This window comes from Dermacentor variabilis, chromosome 8 (assembly GCF_050947875.1).
Source record: "Dermacentor variabilis isolate Ectoservices chromosome 8, ASM5094787v1, whole genome shotgun sequence".
Lineage (NCBI taxonomy): Eukaryota > Metazoa > Arthropoda > Arachnida > Ixodida > Ixodidae > Dermacentor > Dermacentor variabilis.
The window spans coordinates 39,719,984-39,738,695 of record NC_134575.1 but is presented as its reverse complement, the minus strand read 5'-3'; the positions used below and the strand labels follow the sequence as shown (position 1 = coordinate 39,738,695).

At 44.3% G+C, this 18,712-nt stretch overlaps 1 protein-coding gene across 2 annotated transcripts in view; it reads right to left on the bottom strand.

Annotated features, from left to right (window-relative positions):
* Positions 1-18,620, bottom strand: part of Hrs (Hepatocyte growth factor regulated tyrosine kinase substrate) — a 29,774-nt gene extending 11,154 nt beyond the window's left edge. The window contains exons 1-10 of one of the 2 annotated variants that reach the window (XM_075701948.1): positions 18,388-18,620; positions 17,766-17,850; positions 17,575-17,650; positions 17,346-17,438; positions 15,593-15,716; positions 14,722-14,843; positions 11,974-12,098; positions 8,930-9,011; positions 5,651-5,752; positions 1,221-1,301 (exon numbers count right to left, since the gene is read on the bottom strand). In XM_075701948.1, the coding sequence (XP_075558063.1) occupies positions 1,221-1,301; positions 5,651-5,752; positions 8,930-9,011; positions 11,974-12,098; positions 14,722-14,843; positions 15,593-15,716; positions 17,346-17,438; positions 17,575-17,650; positions 17,766-17,850; positions 18,388-18,427 (930 nt within the window). In that variant the 5' untranslated portion in view covers positions 18,428-18,620. The remainder of the gene's footprint in view (positions 1-1,220; positions 1,302-5,650; positions 5,753-8,929; positions 9,012-11,973; positions 12,099-14,721; positions 14,844-15,592; positions 15,717-17,345; positions 17,439-17,574; positions 17,651-17,765; positions 17,851-18,387) is intronic. The other variant, XM_075701949.1, reaches the window with a different exon arrangement.
* Between the last annotated feature and the right edge of the window lie 92 nt (positions 18,621-18,712).

Below are 18,712 nucleotides of genomic sequence, written 5' to 3'. Positions count from 1 at the left end.
TGGGTTTTACGTGCCAAAACCACTTTCTGATTATGAGGCACGCTGTAGTGGAGGACTCCGGAAATTTTGACCACCTGGGGTTCTTTAACGTGCACCTAAATCTAAGCACACGGGCGTTTTCGCATTTCGCCCCCATCGAAATGCGGCCGCCGTGGCCGGGATTCGATCCCGCGACCTCGTGCTCAGCAGCCCAACACCATAGCCACTGAGCAACTACGGTGGGTCACGGTACAGTTTGAACACCACAAAGAGCGGACAAGCTGCTTTCTGCAGCTTGAGAAACGCCCTGCACCCATATCACACGTCCTTCAGACCGGTGCATTGCATACACAAAAAATGGAGCAACACCAGCAATTGTTTAAGACAACAATTTAAAATTAACTGAAACCGACTTACTTTCATCAGTCAAAAACAGAAGCAAAGTAAATACAACATAAAGCGCTTATGTAACATAGACACTTCTACTGAAACATGGTAGGCCAATATTACAAGTATTTTTGTACAAATAAAGAAATTAGATCTACAACACTGATCAGCTAAAACAGGTCAGATAAATAATTACTAAACTTTCAGACACGCATAGTTGGTTAATCAGCATGTCCTCTGGGATGTGTTCGAGAGAAATGTTTGCACTGGGGGATATTAAGGCACCTAGTAAAACATATGATGGAGACCGTTGACGATATGCAGTGTGACAGAAAGGTTGCCACCACTTGGCAGAATGTCGGGGGACGTAAGCAGGTATGGAACAGTTTAGTTTGAACGAGGACAAGAGTCTGTCATTACTACCCAGAACTGCAATTTCGTACTTGCTCAACAACTTGTAGAGATACAGCTTTTTGACTTTGAGGACATGAAAAGCAGTGACGTACGAGTTAGTATGTGTGTAACATGGTACATTCGCAATTAGACGTACTGCTCGTGTTTGAGCAACCAGAATTTTTTGTTCATTTTGTTTAGCCATTTCGCCTCATATAGCAAAACAGTACAAAACGAGTTTGCAAGGCATATTCACTTCGAATGCTAAGGATTACACAGGTTTAAGGTATGCACCACGAAACTTTGCATTTTCCCATTATTGTTCCACTTGACTTTTTAACAAACTGCCGCTTTATGCATTGAAGCACAAAAGTTAATGTGTTTCGTCGCAAAATTTGAGTTAGCTTTTTACACAGCCAGGAATTTTGTTGCAGTTGGTCTACGTGCAAGGTGTCACTCACGTCGGTAGCAGACAGTGGAGGACTTGACGCGTTGGTCGTGGTCGTATTCTGCCCAGTGCTGGGAGGTTGCCATGACCTCCGCTGGCAAGTAAAAAAAGATATGAACAAGCACACTGAACACAAACGCACTTGAAGCAAGGGAGTGCCTTTACTCTTTCCTTACGATGGAAAGAAATGGGCCTTTTTAGACAGCTCCAGTAAAGACATTCTTATTGAACACCATCAGGGTTACAATAACAAGCTATATATCATTATAGACTTAAGGAAACATATTTTACAAAGATGCAAACTTGAAAAATGCATCTCAAGGCGCAACATCCAGTCAACCTGCTTCACATGCTTCCAGACTGATCACATCGCTTGCCACTGACATGAGCCATTAACACTGACTGCCAAGTTTTTATTTATAACAAACTTTATTGAAAAGTACAGCATATGTTTACAATGTTGCGGTGCTAACACAAGGAGAATGAAAACAAGACAATATTCTGAAATACCCTAATTTTTTTTTCACTTCAATTTCCTACAGCCCATGGAAGTTTCAATATTTCGATTTATAAGCGACATGGGCAACAAAAATATTTTCTACCCGGTGGAAGCTGCCTCTATCCGGCAGAGGTACCACAAATACCAGGGCAAAACATCACACTGCTGGGCTGGGGGCAGAAAATCTCAACGATATCCAGAAAAAACTTTAAATAGGAGATATAATATTGCTATTATCTATATAACATCTCAATCGGCACAAGAATTTAGTAAAAGGTAGTTTTGAGAGTCTCTGTCTTCTAATATAGCCTCCCATGATCTGACACCATCCTCAGGCTCACTACTACTGGTAGCATCCAAACAATTATCTGAGAGACGCAGCAGAATCAGGACAATGATGTTGGTCTCTCACGAAGGCTCAGCACTCGGCTATCAGAATGCCTGCCATCTCCCCACAACAAAAAATTTACTCAGAAAACGAGTCTGCTCCTTAGACTAGAATGTAGATGGTGCGGCAAGCCCGTAAGGGCACCAGAAGCCTAGAAATCAGGCGTGGGGCCTCATTGGTCGTCCATGACTCACATTTAACTGCCATAGTAAGTAGAGAGAAAAGTAAAAAAAAAAGAACAGTCCATACTGAGAGCTGTTGTAAACAACACTCAACTGCCTCATGTGAGAGTGGGCCAGTTGACTAAAGCTTGTCGTCTCAGCACAAACAAGGTCAATATAGTTAGTAAAGGGAAAATCAGACATCCACCCATTCGTAGCAATTGCTACAAAGAAAACCCATACGGGTTCCTCGAAAGAAAAGCCTCAGAGTTGAAGAAAAATTCGTCCTTGTCCGGGACTTGAACCCGAGACCACCGCCTTTCCGGGGCAGCCGCTCCACCATCTGAGCTAACCAGGCGGCTAGCAAATGGCGGAGCGAAGTCGAATTTGTCGACTACACAAAGCAAAGGCATGAGCGGCTGCCCCGGAAAGGTGGTGGTCCCGGGTTCAAGTCCCGGACCAGGATGAATTTTTCTTCCAACTCTGAGGCTTTTCTTTCGAGGAACCCGTATAGGTTTCCTTTGTAGCAATTGCTACGAACGGGTGGATGCCAGATTTTCCCTTTACTAATTACTTCTCTCCACCTTGCGGGTTTCTGCAGAACTACTATGTCAATGTCAATATAGCTTGTCGAAAACTGACAATAACAATTAGCAGTATCGCACGAAGAGATGGGAAATTACACTCACAAGACTGTAAATTGATAATAACGCATAGCAACAGTTGGAAATACAACACTTAAAAAAGCAAATAACAGCCTTCAAAAAAAAAAAAAATTTATATATATATATATATATATATATATATATATATATATATATATATATATATATATATATATATATATATATATATATATATATATATATATATTTATTTTCTTTCTTGCCATGTGTTGCACAGGCAATGCTTTTGCCACATCCATACCCGTGGTCAACATTTCATAATATGAAGCAAAAGCGGCGGTGGTGGAGTCCTGTGCACGTATTCTTATGCAAAGTAGACCAGGTGAGTTTTACACTGGTTTTGAATTCTCCGAACCTGCATAGCTTCTGCTTTAGTGAAGGTGACGGTTGTGAGTTCTGGATGAGTTTACTATCTGGTTTCCACTTATACATCGCACACAATTTGTTTCATCTGCTCTGACAGCCACTTGTTGCAGAAGTTTGTCATCGATATTGGATGAGTGCAGACAGGCAGGCCACCTGACAAAGAACACTCACAAGAAAACATGGACGGCATTTTGCTTTGTGAAAGCAATGCGTACAATGCGCAACGACCTCGCTTGTGCAAGAATTCCAAAGTGCAAACAAAGCAATGAAATAAAAGTACTGTAGCAATCCATGCGCGAGAAAGATGGCAACATATTCGGTAACGCCTGACAGAGGAAGGCCGGCCAACTTGACGGCTTCAAAGAAACTGTAGCGACAATGGGTCCATCATCGTAAGCACTTACACCGCAACCTTTACCACTCCGTTTACAAGTACAGGGGTGTTTATTTCGGTCGCCGGGATAAGTGCAAGAGTAGCAAGCCAAGCTGTTGATGTCAACCTCGTCGTCTTCTCTTCTCCTTCCAGTCTAACCAGCCATCATCGTCTTTCTTACACATGGATTGCAACAATACTACCCAACTGGGTAATACTACATTGAATTTAGGTTTACATGCTGTGTAAAACAAAACAACTATGTACTCTACTACGCACGTTCGAAAACTTGGAACGAAATTGCGGGACTACATGAAGGAGCGGTAAAGCATGCGCACTTCGGTTCCATAGCCTGTGCTTCGTAGCCAAGAAAAGCTGGCCACGAGTATAGGCAGGATACTTGGCACGACTTGAACACAGGCTAGCCGGAGCCTACTTCAAGAAGCAAAAGAAGAGATTGATGGGCTAGTTGGCATTGCATTAAGTGCAATTTGTACTTTTGATCTGCCAATATACATTATATTTCATAGCTGAATCACACCTCTTAAGCGCAAAAAAAAAAAAATGCTAGAGGATACTCAGGCATTGTGCAGCTTCCAATTTAAAAAAACAAAGAAAGAAAAGGCCGCCTGGAAGCTATTTTAAACATTTACGTCTGTCCTACACCCCCTTCCCTCCCAGCCACTGACATTGCGACTAATAAGGCCTGCTCTGTTCTGGCACAGATATCTTGGCAGAGCTGCAAAAAATGAATTTCACAACTCTAAATCTGAGGATGGTAAATATGCGAGCGTCACTTTTTTTTTTTTTTTGCCAACCACTCTGTTATATCCTACACCACAGAAAGTGCACACACAGCGTAAGATTGAGAGACAGAAATGTGGTTAGTAAAAGGTATGGTTCAAATGCAGGCAAGTGATAGGTGAGATTAGAGGAACAAGTAGATATAAGCAGTGCATGCAATGTGCAGAAGAGATAATCATCCCCCAGGGGAGGAAAACAGGAGCCACAGGAAGGAAAAAATGCAGTTGGACAGCAGATGACCGAGACAGAATGACAGTAAAAAAAAAAAAAAAAAAAAAAAATCGGCAGGCATAAGATGAGTTCGGTTGATACATGACAGGAATAGTTGGAGATTCCTGGAAAAGGCCTTCAACCTGCAGGGGTTTTGGGATTATTATTATTATTATTATTATTATTATTATTATTATTATTATTTCGCAACAGTGATCTTGCCATGCCTCTGTAATATTCAGGTGTTAGGGTCGTGGAGGCCATGACACATGTATGCAGAAGTCTTCTCCCTTAAGAAAACGCTTCAAAGTGTCCCCAAGTAACTTAACCCCCATTTTCGGTTACTACTTGTTCTTGCTCCTACCATCTCCTGACACTCCTACAAGTACGACTTGTTACTGTACTACTACAATGACGACTTGCTGGTACTCCTACTACTAACTACTTACAGCTGATACTAGTACTATGACTATGCTCTTAGTACTGCTTACCCCTTAATGATATATTACTGCTCCTATGATTACCTCATACTACTCCCACTCTTAGTACTGCTGCTTACCCCTTGATGCTATTACTGCCACTATGGTTACCTCGTACTACTCCCACTCTTACTACTACTACTGCCCCAGCACGCACTCCAACCCTGCCCCTAACTATTCCCAGTCCCACAACTAGCACGGCACAATCCCGCAGCTCTTTGTCATTCTGCTCACCCACTACTACAACCACTCTCCTACACCCAACTCCTGCTACAGTACTGCTAGTACCCCCTCCCCCCACCACTGCTTCTGCTTCCACAATTAACTTACCAAGTCCTTTTACCACTTGCTGCTGCTACTTCGCCACAACTCATACTGCTGCCACTACAGCCAACTCCTGCTCCTAGTGTTCTTTCACGACTACTACTACCGCCACCACCACCACGTCCTACTGCTGCTGCTGCCGCAACTACTTACAGTGGAACGCTGGTTGGTTTCCACTTCACTCTTGGAGAGTGCCAGCGCCAGCTGAAGCTCTTCCTCCTCCTGCAATTCCTGCTCAGATTTGCCACCGGCGGGCTGCGGCATATAAAAGAAAGAGCTCGTCTTTATGCCGAGGAGATCCGAGGGGCCCCAGCAGACAGTTTGCGCAAACATGTCCTGGCGGCCAAAGCACTTTCCGTTAAAACTGATTTGTGACCTAGGCGTACAACAAATTTGAGTAAAATGACGCCAGCAAGAGAAGAAAAAAGAAAGGAGAGCTAGATGCCTGTGTGAATATTCAGAACTTTTGAATAATGAATCGAATAGTGCCCTATTCAATTCAGTCTTCGAATATTCGTAAATACGAATATTTTTCATATGGTTTTCGATAATTCATAACATCAACTGTGCACAATAAGATATAAAATTGGATAAAAAAAATATGACAAATTTCATCCCCACAGGCTTAGTAAGGCGTAAAACACGAGAACTTAGGTAGTGGAGCAGGCTATGTGGCTTATGGAGCCTGACCTTTTACCAGCTATACAGCATTCATTTTACTTCTACAAAAAATCTTGCGTATGAGCTGCTTATGTGTTCCAAATTGTCCATTTGTGCTTCTAATAAAATAACAATGCTTCATAATGTACACTGTAATGACAGATACTTGCTAATGTTATAAATACTAAGGTACATTGCTTTGTATTAAATGTGAAAATGGCTGCTCACTACTTTAGAACTATTAGGAAAGTTTTCCATATTCTATTCGACTCTGGCACTATTAGACTCGTACAGCAGTACCTCGTTAGTACAACCCTGTTTTGTGCAATTTCCGGACACCAATGTTCGCGACTGAGAACCCCCCAAAAAAAAATGACCCAATACAATTACACTTCTTTTTTTGCCAGTTAATATGTCCCCAGAAAACACTTTCGGCACCATCATTCAGTACACTGCCAAACTGCGATTGCATGATATGTTTTTTGGACACTAGATCTTGTACGACCAAGAAAAGGCCTGAGGCACAAGTGATAGAGAGCAGTAGATGCCCACCTATGCCACCGGAAAATGCTGGTACGCACTCACTCTTCTGGCACCAGCAAACCTCCCTACGGGTCATTGCATGTCACAATCACAGCTATTGCTGCCAACCCTACCACAATAAAAATCTTCACCTGTCTGTTTCACAGCGCGTGCGACGCCGCGATGGAGTCACACGAACAGACTTCTTGCGTGAAAGGTAGGCAATCGCAGAGAGTGAACCGTGTGAAATATTTTCTTATAGTGGGCTGTCTGTATAACAAAATGGAGTATAACAATGAAGCCTCAAGGCAGCGATCGCACGGCTTTGCAGTGAGCAACCGTGCGTCTGCATGCATGTCCGAGCAGAATGTTTCCCTTTTGCACCGTGCCGTGAGCTTTAGGCCGCAGCATATGAGCACTTGACAGCACACAAGCAACCATTGCTGCGTGGGCACTCTCAGAGCTATTAAAAAATAATTTCGTTATAACTAGGGGCTTCGACGCCTACGACGGCGACTTGTGATGTCCCGTCGCAACAATTCAATGCTTTTTCTTCTTCTTGGACGTTTCAATATAACTATTTCTCAAGCTGCATCGCACTGCATGTTTATGGGTCTCCTCAGCGAGCAATTTCAGAGCTTGGTGCGACAAAAGCATGAGCATATGCCATGCCTTTTTTTAATGTGCTTTTTACCGTTCCCTTTCCATTCGAGTGAACTTGCCAGTATCTAGCATCAAGATCATAGAACAAAGCTTCACGACATTTGCCGGGCAGCACGAGCGGGCAAGCACCTCAGTGCGCATCTTCTGCTGCTCACCGAACATCGCAGCCCCAACGCTGTATCAGAAATCTTTCTCGCGGAATTGCTTGCTGCACACCCGAGCTGTAGCCGATGGCTGCTTGCCGGTTCTAAGTTTCGCGATCCAAGTTTCACGCAGCTTCTTGTCCTGCGGGCACGGATGAAGGCCGACACCTGGCTCTGTTGTGTACGTCCGGCACTGCAGTACCGAGCAGTAGCCTACCATGTTGGACGCCTTCAAAGGCAGCCACTACCTATCGTAGGGATTTCATAGTATTGTCAGGTACAAACCCAAAGTGGGAGAGCTTCCCCACTTAATCACAACTGCAGCGCAGGTGGGGTTTTATACTTTGATTTTTGGCTCGCTTCAGTGCTTCCGAAGCAGCCATTGTGGCCGCTGCATCCACGTGGTACCACATACCACGTCACACCGACGGGAGCGCCAGCGTTCCCAGTGGTGGAGCTCACCCCCAATAGGAAAACAATGCACATCTCTGACCGCTCTGGCTCCATCACCTGAGTGAGGGTTGTGCTGCAACGATTCGTGCAATGCTTTTTGCAATTATGTAGATGTCTACCACAGCCGAGTCTGTGAACTTTTTCAGTGACTTTGGTTCGTACGTTTTTCCAGTTAGTATGCATTTTGTCAGTTTTGTTCCCCCAGAATGTATGAACGAGGTTCTACTGCATCCGATTCCGTCTCAATATGCTATTATTCGCACACCCCTAACAACAACCTGACACTCGCATAGTAAACACCATGTGCTGCAGAAACCACAGTGGATACAGGGCGTGATGCATAAACGCAAACTGAGCATCTGCAGCAGGTCACGAACCTGAAGCTGGCTATAGCCAGTTTGAGCCCATTGAGAACAAAATAAAAATAAAAGTAAGAACAAGGAAAGAATGCAGAAGGAAGTGTGACACGATGATTTGCTGCTACGCAGAGCATCGCGGCATGCTGGCAGAGGCATGCATCTTGCAATGCAGAAAGAACAGAAAGAAGACATGGCAACTATTGAAACTAACCATCAAATTGTCACTCTACTTGTTTGCAGAGGGCACTTTGGTCACCGTTGACGCTGTTGTTGCTGCTGCAGTTAAGACTGCTTTTGTGGTTTTCAGTTTGAGTTTCTGTCGAACTTTTGTCCATAAAACCCTTTTGTATTATCATCATGAGGATCCAGTGGTAAGTAAGTGATGTGTGAGTGTCTTCCTAAGTCTGTGTCGACCTTGGCGCTACGCAGTCTGGTGTCACCAAGCGGTGAAGGACACTTCTTCACACCTTATCACTCAATCAACGCCCATGTGTGTTTGGGAAATATGTCGCAGGAGGTTATTTATGGAGCAATAAGCCTTTGCAGCCAAGACATTTTGCAACTACACTAGAACTACCCTAGACGTTGCTCCCATTTAGGGAATGTGTTGCCGAGACTAGAGTGCCACTTACCGCGGAGGAGGTCTGGCTCGGCGAGGACTGCTCGGAACCACTTCCTTTTTGAGAAACCTTAGCCGGCTGACCCTTGCTTGCGCTGTCGGGAAGAGCAGAGGAATCCATAAAACTCGATTTAGGGATAAAACATAAGAGTACCAGTTGATGCTCACTATAAAAAAAAATTTCGTTGGAACATAAATCATGTTGTGTTATAACATTAAAACATGGAAGTGCCTTTGCTATATCCAGTAGTCACTATTGGCATAGTATATCAGCTGCATGCTGATATTGACATGAAACATTTTAGATTTACTATGTTAGTACATGCGATAATTCTTTATATTGAGGTTCAACTATCTGTAAGTGATGTACGCTCCATGTTCTAAGAAAGCACATAATGGGAACTAGCACTCTTATTCTTAAAACAATGCAGTGAAGCCTCGTTACTAAGAGCACGACATTAACAAACTTTTCAGAAATCCTCCTGCTGATCGCTTATAGTTTCAATGTAAAAACAGTTTCAGTACTACGAGCTTCAGAATACTGAACTTTTCAGAATAACAATCCTCATTCAGTTTCCATGTCTTCTTAACAATGTCCTCAGTACTACAAAACAACATTTTTTTAAAATTTTGACTTATCTTTAAATTAATAATTAATTTCAACCACCTGAGTTTATCCAACATGCATCTAATTACACAAGTGTTTTTTTGCAATGCGCCCACATCGAAACGTGGTGCCGTGGCCAGAAATTGTACGCACAGCTTCGTGCTCTGCCACAGATTTCCATATCTGCTGAGACATTGTGGCAGGTACAACCTTGCAATTTTTTAACAATAACGCGTGAGCGCCGACGGTAAGGCGTGTCTGCGGCCTTGTAGTGGCTAGGGACGGCGGCATTGGTAACTTTACGTGCAGTCGTGAAAGGCGAACTCTAGTTCGAATGTGTACTGCTGCACTGTTCGCTTCAGGAGTGCCCTTCACCGCTGCAAGGCCACTGACACGTTGTGTGGTCAGAGCTCGCGCATTATTGTTAAAAAATTGCAAGGGTGTACATACTTGCATCAAGAGATGCTACAGTGGCTGTACACAAATGTCACAATAAGAATGGTGCTGGGCAGTTTGTTATACAGTATAAGGCACCCAACGGTCGCAACTCGTTGTGTGATGGCAATGCGCGCAACTGACTTTGGATTACCCAGTTCTCTCTCAAAGGGGTAGTGCAAGAGCTTTTCTTTTTAGCGCAGTTAAAAAGAATGTTTGCAATCCCTAGACAACGCTTGCCATGAGGCCTGCGAGCCAAATACAGTTGGCTCTCGTTACAACAGAGCCTGACAATCCGACAAAAAATATCCCATTTTATCCAAAGTCTGTAATATCCTAAACACCTCACTTCCAAAACTTTGGTTGTGATGTGCAACAAAGTTAATGCAAAGAGTGACTGACAAACGTTGAAAGTAAGAAAGCAGAAAAAAAAGTCGCAGTTTCACTAGAGAGGCGAAGCATCGACTGCGATAGCATATTAGTAGACAGCTATGCAAAGTAAAGATAATAATTTTATTGGCCGTATAAAGTTGTAAACATTCGCTTACTAACTAAATTAACAAGTACAGTGTCACGCACACACGGGTAAACATGAACACATACCGCTCTATGATTGCGAAAAGTTGCTGTCAAAACGTAGGAGTGCGGCAGTGCAGTAGCAGCAGCGAGTGAACTAACTTTCGTGCGGTCTCGCTTCAACGTGAACTAAACGTCAAAAGCACAGCGCATACGAAGCTACTGGCTCTAGGTGCACTTTGTCCACATCCCAGATTGCTTTCAAGATACTACGGGCATGCACTTTGTCCACATTGCAGATCGCTTTCAAGATACGGTGCTTGTGCAGCCATGCCATAAGCAGCAGCAGCAGCAGCAGCCAGAGTAGAACCGCCCCCTATTCCTTGCACTAAATTGCACTAAAGGGGAATGGGGGAAAGCAAACATTCTGCTCTTTATATCTCCTGCTGTGTTAGGAATTCTTGTCTGGTTCCTGCATGATGCCACAGGTGGCACTCTCACCTGTATACATATAGCATGCGCCACTAACAAACAAAGGAGTATAGCTGTTTGGTTTTGGTTGGAGATGCTTCCTTTGGGTTGCATGCACACGATTAGACTTACCAGCTCGACACAACGCCTCCGCCATTATTAGGATCGTTCCCAAAGTTTCAAAGTGAACGTACATATTCAATGAAAGGCATCACACTCACTTCAATGCATTCTCAGTTTCGAAGTAAAGTTGTCACAAAACACCCCTTTAATGCCAAAATGACAATGTACAGGTGTATGGCATCCTGAACCAACCAAGAATGCAAGGGTCGTCCCCAGTCAGGTGCAAAACCAGGGACTTTGCACCGAATAGTGCAACTCCCATGGCCACTAGATCCAGTGCACCAGTCTCCTGCTCACCACCTTGGCCCAACGTGCGAGAACTTGACCAAGTGATAACAATTTGAGTTGACTTTGGCAGCCTTGGTGCCGCGAGGTAACATACGAGGCTTTATTGGCCAGTTTCCTGCTCCCAAGATCACGTACCACGCAACACCTGTAGTGAAAGGGGTGTTCCACATCTGCTGCCATGACTACTAGTGGCTATGGATAACAACTCCCAGGGCTGGTCTTGTATGCGTGCGCAAAACATCCAAGAAAGTGGAGAAGGTAGGAGCCGGGGTGTGATCAATGCGGGAGACATAGGTTGAGCTCCCACCGGCTGCAAGGTGTATCTTCGTAAACTTTCGTTTCCTTTTTGCTCGTTATATCATTCAAGATATCACCTAAAGAAAGCTGTTTATTTTCCTTATGCTTTCCCTTGGCTTCATTACCTGCTGGCTATGTGCGGTTGTAGCTATCTCGGCCCCACTGTGTCTAGGTTGTATGCATGCTGAGATGGCCCCATTGTGTCCAAAGTGTAGGCACGCTCGGATAGACCAGTTTGCAAACATAAATTGGCCCAGCAGTGCAGCACGTGGGAAAAACAAAAACAAAGCCCACTCCAACGACAGGAGGACGGCACTCACGCAGACAGCTTCTCAAAGCAGGCCTCGCAGACACGCACTTCTTTCTCGATGCCGAATCGAGGGATGGGCGCGTTTTGCGAGGAACACTTTTGGCAGAAGATCTGGCCACAGTTGCGGCAGTGGTGCTGCGGAAGAAATGGCGATGCCAGTTTAGCGCCGATGGTTTCAACGAGGCACACACCGAAGAAATACAAAGACGGAGCAACACAACCACGTCTCACACGTTAGCCCTTTGTATTCAACATTTATCATTTGTGGGGCTTTATGTCCCAAAATCTGTGCAATGAGCCCCAATAGTCAGTGAAGGTTCTGACCCCCTGAAATTCTGTCAACATGCTTGAAGACAAGTGTTCAGCCCCTGCTGAAGCACAGCCACCAGAACGAATTCACGGCAAGCCACAGCAATGCATGCCTGTTAAACTGTGCACACTAACTTAATCGAAAAAATTATGCAGGCACAACAAGGGGGGGGGGGGGGCACAGCATCCAATATCTTAAAGTTTACCCAAACCGCGCACCTTTTCAGAAATACCTAAGCATTCATTCATGATGGTCTCCCTTTCGACACAGCGCATAAGTAGCAGCAAACACAGAAAAGCAGACACTAACAAGTAACACATTGTTTTCAGAACAGAGAGACTTTTGCAGCAGTTTTGCTGTTGCCATTTTGCTGTGAATAAACTTGTTGGACAGGGTTCCCTGTGATTAGTTGACCTAGGTAAACGTACCCCCTCCACAGACTCTAGAGGCTGACTTGTGATTTTTAACTCTTGTTCCCTTGCCAGGTTATTTATCGTTATCTTTGTCTTCTGCATATTAATCTTCAGTCCCACTCTTACACTCTCTTTCTTAAGGTCCTCAATCATTTGTTGTAATTTGTCTGCATTGTTGCTGTATAGAACAATGTCATCGGCAAACCGAAGGTTGTTGAGGTATTTGCCGTCAATCTTTACTCCTAAGCCTTCCCGGTTTAATAGCTTGAACACTTCTTCCAAGCACGCAGTGAATAGCAAGTTATACAAGCCCCCAAATGAATAAATTTTACCAAACATGCAGAGTTACCATACATGGCAATGGGTCGTAATTACTTGTAGCGCTCATGTTCATGTTGGCGTAAGGCCTATCCCTGCCCCAGGATCTGCCATCCTTGCTAGCATGACAAAAGTGTTCCCGGCACAATCATGAGGAAGTAGCAGGCTGTCATTGTTAGCCCATTAAAGTTCACTGCAGGACAAGGGCGTCTCCTAGAGATCTGCAATTACCCTCGTACTGAGTCAGCCAAACCATCCTTCCTATGCCTCCAGGTTTCCCCCATCTCTTTTGCCCTGTCAAATCCTGTTGCATCCTTACACACAATGTCCTTTCCTTTGGTGCTCACACTGTTGCCATAATGACCCATCACCACACATTTTAAACCATTCGGTTAGGCTACCATATAAGATGCATAATGCATGACCCTCCATAATGATTTGTGCCCCATATGCATACTACACAAACTTCTGTTGTTGTGCTCGTTATGTAATACTGTGTAGTAATTAACACTGCGAAATTGCAAATAAATGTCTTATTTACAATATCGAGCAGCATTTTTCAAATCGGAAACCTAACTGCCAGTCACAGATTCCTTTTTTCGTGGAGAAGCTTGAAACACTCAAGCATATGGAGAGATGCACCGTCTGTCTGACACCCTCACTTGTCTCTTTTTCCCCCCCGTCCTTTTTGCGCTGCACACTTCGCACTACCATGATGGATGTTGTTTGCAATGACTCATCAGAGTAGCAAGCGGAAGATGCGTCCACTGCTCTGCTTTCATGCACATAGGTGTCGAAATGTGCTATGCACGAGCAAACATTTCACAAACATCAACTAAAATTTTTTAAAATCTAGCCAACTCGAAGTGGATGCCCTAGCGCCATCTGTTGATAGCAATTCGAAACTTATCCAGCATACATTAGATGTCATGCCATCTACGAATGGCTCTTTGAACTAACAATGCCACCCAACTGGTGAACTGCCAGCTTTAGCAATATAGCCCTTGTTCTTATGCCCAGCGATTTGCCAGCTTAGGAAGCCAATTGGTTGACAAGTGGCAAGTGCATAACTATAAAACTGCGAACAACATAGGTTTAGACACAGCAAGCTCGTAACGGTGCACAGTGACAAGCAACACACTGTTTTTAGATCACAGTCACTCCTCCAACGAAATCGGTGTTGCTAATTTTGCAGGTACAGGCTCTAACAGCTGATCGAGGTAATACACGAGCGTGCGGCCGGTGCTAGGTGAAGCACCAACAGCCAATACCTGGTGCAGAGAGTCATTAGGGCGGTTCGCTCCGTGTTTTGTCTGGTTCTGCAGTGCCCAGCGTTTGGCCCAACACCTGGCAGTAGCAGACGACGCACAGAGTGTGTCGTCTGCCCCAGCGGCCCTCTCCACCAGGCACTGGCAGTTGACGCCTCGCGGAACACTGGTTGCATGCCTGTCTGTACCCTCTAACAGTGGTCGTCCCTGTACTATTACAACTTCTTGCTTGCAGGCATATTTTGCAACCTCGTTGTGCTGGCACCACCTTCCAACACCTTCGAACCTTTTTGTAATCAATTCATTTTATTTATTGACAAATTTGATGCAACAGTTGTACAATTGTAGCACCCACCCAAATCCATAAACTTTAAATAAAAAATTTACGGGGGTTCGCAGGTATGCAAGTGTAGTTGGTCAAGACAATGAGTGATATAACAATTAAGCACCTTTCTCTGGACAAGCGAGAACTGAACGCGGCACCGATGACAGCAGTCGCCATCAGCCCACTCCGGTGCCTGGTCAGCCAAGAACATGGCATCGCTCTCTTTTAAGTATGGGAACTTGTACCCTGGATGAAAAACAAAATCATAAAATTGATTGTTTGCTCAACGGTACTTCGCAGCGCAAGCACGCAAATTGCAGCCAAAGTTTCACCATGGCAATAACCTGCCAATAACCAGAACAGCAAGTTTGGCTTGGCTAACCTACAATCATTTCTGAATTACACACAGACATTAACCATGTACAGACATCAAAAAGATCAAGGCTACCTCCAGGAGTGTGTGAATGTATGACATTTTTTTTGCAAATTGAATGCTTCAAAACAAAATCCGATTTTTTCCAATCCAATTATGTCATTACATCCAGATGTGCAGGGTTACTACAATTAATTCAGCCTGCCGCTTCAGGTGCCAAATTGTAAGCCAACCAAGAACAAGATAAATCTGAAGATCTTTCACATTTTCTTTTACAAGCTACCCAGTTTTCTGCAAGTATCTAGTAATAAGTCTTTTTTTTCTTAGCTTTCTCAGCTAGCTTTTCTCTCCTCACTAGTCTTCTTACTGATAGACAAACAGTAAAATATTTGATATACGGTGCTTAAAGCCCATATTTTCATTAGTATTTTGGTTACTAAAAAATGAAAGAGAAAGAAAAGAAGAAAACTTTCGCTGTCTTATTTCTCTGAAGCCAAGTAACCCTCCAAAGTTATTTGCTGAACCACTTCTGAAGTACAAAATAAAAATGAATTATGCGCTAAGCAAATGGACCGCAAATGATTCGGCAAAGCAAGCACAGCAATTTCTGTCACTGCCTCACCTTCCATTTTCATCAGATTCAACGTGTCCTGCACAGCCCTGTAGTTGGGATCGTTGCGAAACGCGTGCGCCCAGGCTTGAACCAGCTCCAGCACCTTGTCACGCACAGCCTCGTTGGTGTTTGCCTGCAATACATCAAGGCCAGCGAGAAAAATCCTTTAAAAAAAATAAAATAAAGTTCTTAATTTAGGTGTTGAAACTCCAATATGAGTATGACGCCCACAGTAGTGGGGAGGGACCTTTGGATTACTCTTGGCCACTTGGGCACCGGCATGATACTTTTGGTTATTTTTTTTTTGGCATTAAATGAAGGTCTTAGACCTCTAAACCCTAGAAAAAAATAAGTGACAGGCCTCGGAGCATCGTAAGCAATTTAATATATTACCTTTTCTACAGTCAATTTTGGTTTTCTTTCTGCTCTGTTGTGACTCGGTCACGTGGGACCAGGACATTGCAATATTTTGACACTCGCTCCGGCTCGCTTGGTCGACTTGTATGCTGCTAATCACTGTGAGGGTTGATGTAGCAGCATAGCGGATGATGCGAGCGAGCCGGAGCAAGTGTCAAAACATTGCAACATTCCGCTTCCATGTGACCGCAAACTACAGAGCCATTACGTCTTAACACAGCAGAAACGAAACCGAAACTGACGGTAGTAAGGCTATTACATAAATTATTTAGGGTGCCACGAGGCTTGACCATGTGTTTATTGGGGTTTAATTGTACCAGATCTTCATTAAAGCAAAAAAAAAATGACTCAAAAATATTGTGTCGGCACCTTTGTAATGTGCACCTAAATCTAAGTACATGAGCGTTTTTTTCCCATTTCATCCCCATTGAAGTGTGGCTGCTGCGGTTGGGGTCGAACCCACAGCCTTGACATCGGCCAGGCAACACCACAGCCACTGGGCCACCGCAGTAGCTCAAGCACTGAAGCAGACAAGCTCACCGGAGAGATGGAAAAAAATTAATTACGGGCTTCGATGTCTAACAACAGTGTGAGCTTCCCCACATTTTTCCATTAAAAAGAGCACAATGAATGGATGAGCGTGCACATCAACTAAAGAGCTAAGGATAGGCAGAATGTCTTTCAACCTGTATTTCCATTATTGCCCCCATATCACAAGGGTGTGAAAATGAAATGCTAAATCTGCAAGAAATTTCGTGGCGCAGCTTCTCAAACACATACGCTTGGCATTACTGGATTAAAATTAAAAGACAAGATGTTTGTGATCATTATTTTCTGTTCTACGAGCAACGACATCAACGTGCAACTCCTCCACCAATCTTTCTCGATGACAACCACGATGCTACCAACAGCTTTCCCGTCTCACAAAAATGTTTGCGATGTTTCGATTCACATTCCTGGGTAATAAAGTTTACATCACTGTCTGTTAAAATTTGTGTGTGTTGGATACAGACGTTCAATGCTGAGAACATCAGTCTCTGTTCCTTTTGTCATGCTAAGTCAGGAGCAACACGGGAGCGCTTCGCCACTTTCTCAAAGTCAGTACGTTCCCACCGTAACAAAAAAGTTCTCAACACCCTGCTCTGAATGTGCCATTTTGTTTTCCGAACTGATTATGAGCAACATCCATAAACTTGCCTATTTGTTCCATGACTTGACTGTCTGTGTTTTGTTCACTTGTGTTAACTGTTGCACATTGGGGATTCATTCCCAAACATAAGCTTCCGTAAAATTCAGGAGGACGCAAATGGCACAATACTTTTAAGAAAGTTACTTGCACGTTTACCTTTACAAGATCTCTCAGCTCTTCCATGAAAGGCTTGGTAGCGATTTCATTGTGAACGAGAGCCCCACAGTTCTTGACACAGGACTCTAGAACCTGCAAGCGGGGCACACAAGACCGCAACGTCACACCTAATGCAGCTCTGCAAGGAGACAGCGACATCGGGAAACAAAAACAATCTGGCATGCAGCAAACTATGCGGAGGAAGTTTGGGCGATGAGCCACAAATCACCTGCAGTGCAAATAGCGTCACGTGTGGGTTTCGGGTGTAAAGTCTTTTCTTGATTGCACTAACAGCGTACTTAGGTCTGCAACGAAAACAATGCTAACGTGAGTTTGCAACAAAGACCGTGTTTCGTGTTTGCATTTCAGATAAAACACTGCCAATCTTTTCAACCAGCGCAACAACCTCTGAACACTTACTGCACGTCGCCCTGACGAATGCAGTCGCAGATCTGGATGATAGAAGGCCAGTCAGGTTCCAACAGCAAATGGCTAGTCGCCTTGTCTGTAAGCAAGATGACAGGTCCACAACGAATCGCTTAACTATGTAGAACTTGTTGCATGCAAGCTATTCGACCGGCCGCTAGCTTCATTCGTGCTGCAAGAACCGCGCTATCGTCAACAAACACTGCAAAGCTTCCGACACTATGCGCTTGCGATAGCATAGGATGCGATCACACCGGAATGACGTCAGTGCGTCAATGCACATGAAGTGCAATTGGTTACACACCAACGACACAGACGCCAACAGAACACGAATTAAGGGAGGCAAGACGTGGTCGTAACACTGCGAATGAACGGAGATACGGGGGTGTTCCGCCGTGATAAAAAAAAATGTCAGCAATGATGGTCCCAAAGCGCAAACACCGATAAACCGAAGGCTTGGCCGAGTCTTTGCGACAGAGAGGATAGATCGTACTGAACTAGCAGCTCTGGACGCCTGACGTCATCGCACTGTGACGGGGTGGTTGAGTGAGAACGACACAAAGAAAAGGAAAACACAAAGCGTGTAACTGTAAAGCGAAGCCACAGGCGAACTTACCCAACAGCTTGTCGAACGCCGCTGTGGACCAGCTGAACATATCGCCGATTTCGCGGGCGCTAATGGTTGGGCGGCTCGATGAAGCAGTGTAGAAGTGTGCTTTTTTCTATTCTACAAGTCCGAGCTTGCCTCCAAGCGACCCGAAGTGCCGAATAAATGTCACACTTTTTTTTTCTTCGCTTGCAGGACGCTGCAAGCGGCTGCAATGCAATCAGGTGACAGCAAATGGCCTCTAACCGGAAAACGGAGCTTTTTCCTGTTTCCTCCTCCCACAAACCGAGGCGATACCTAGCGAGTTACAATATTAATCTAAAGCTAAGCTATA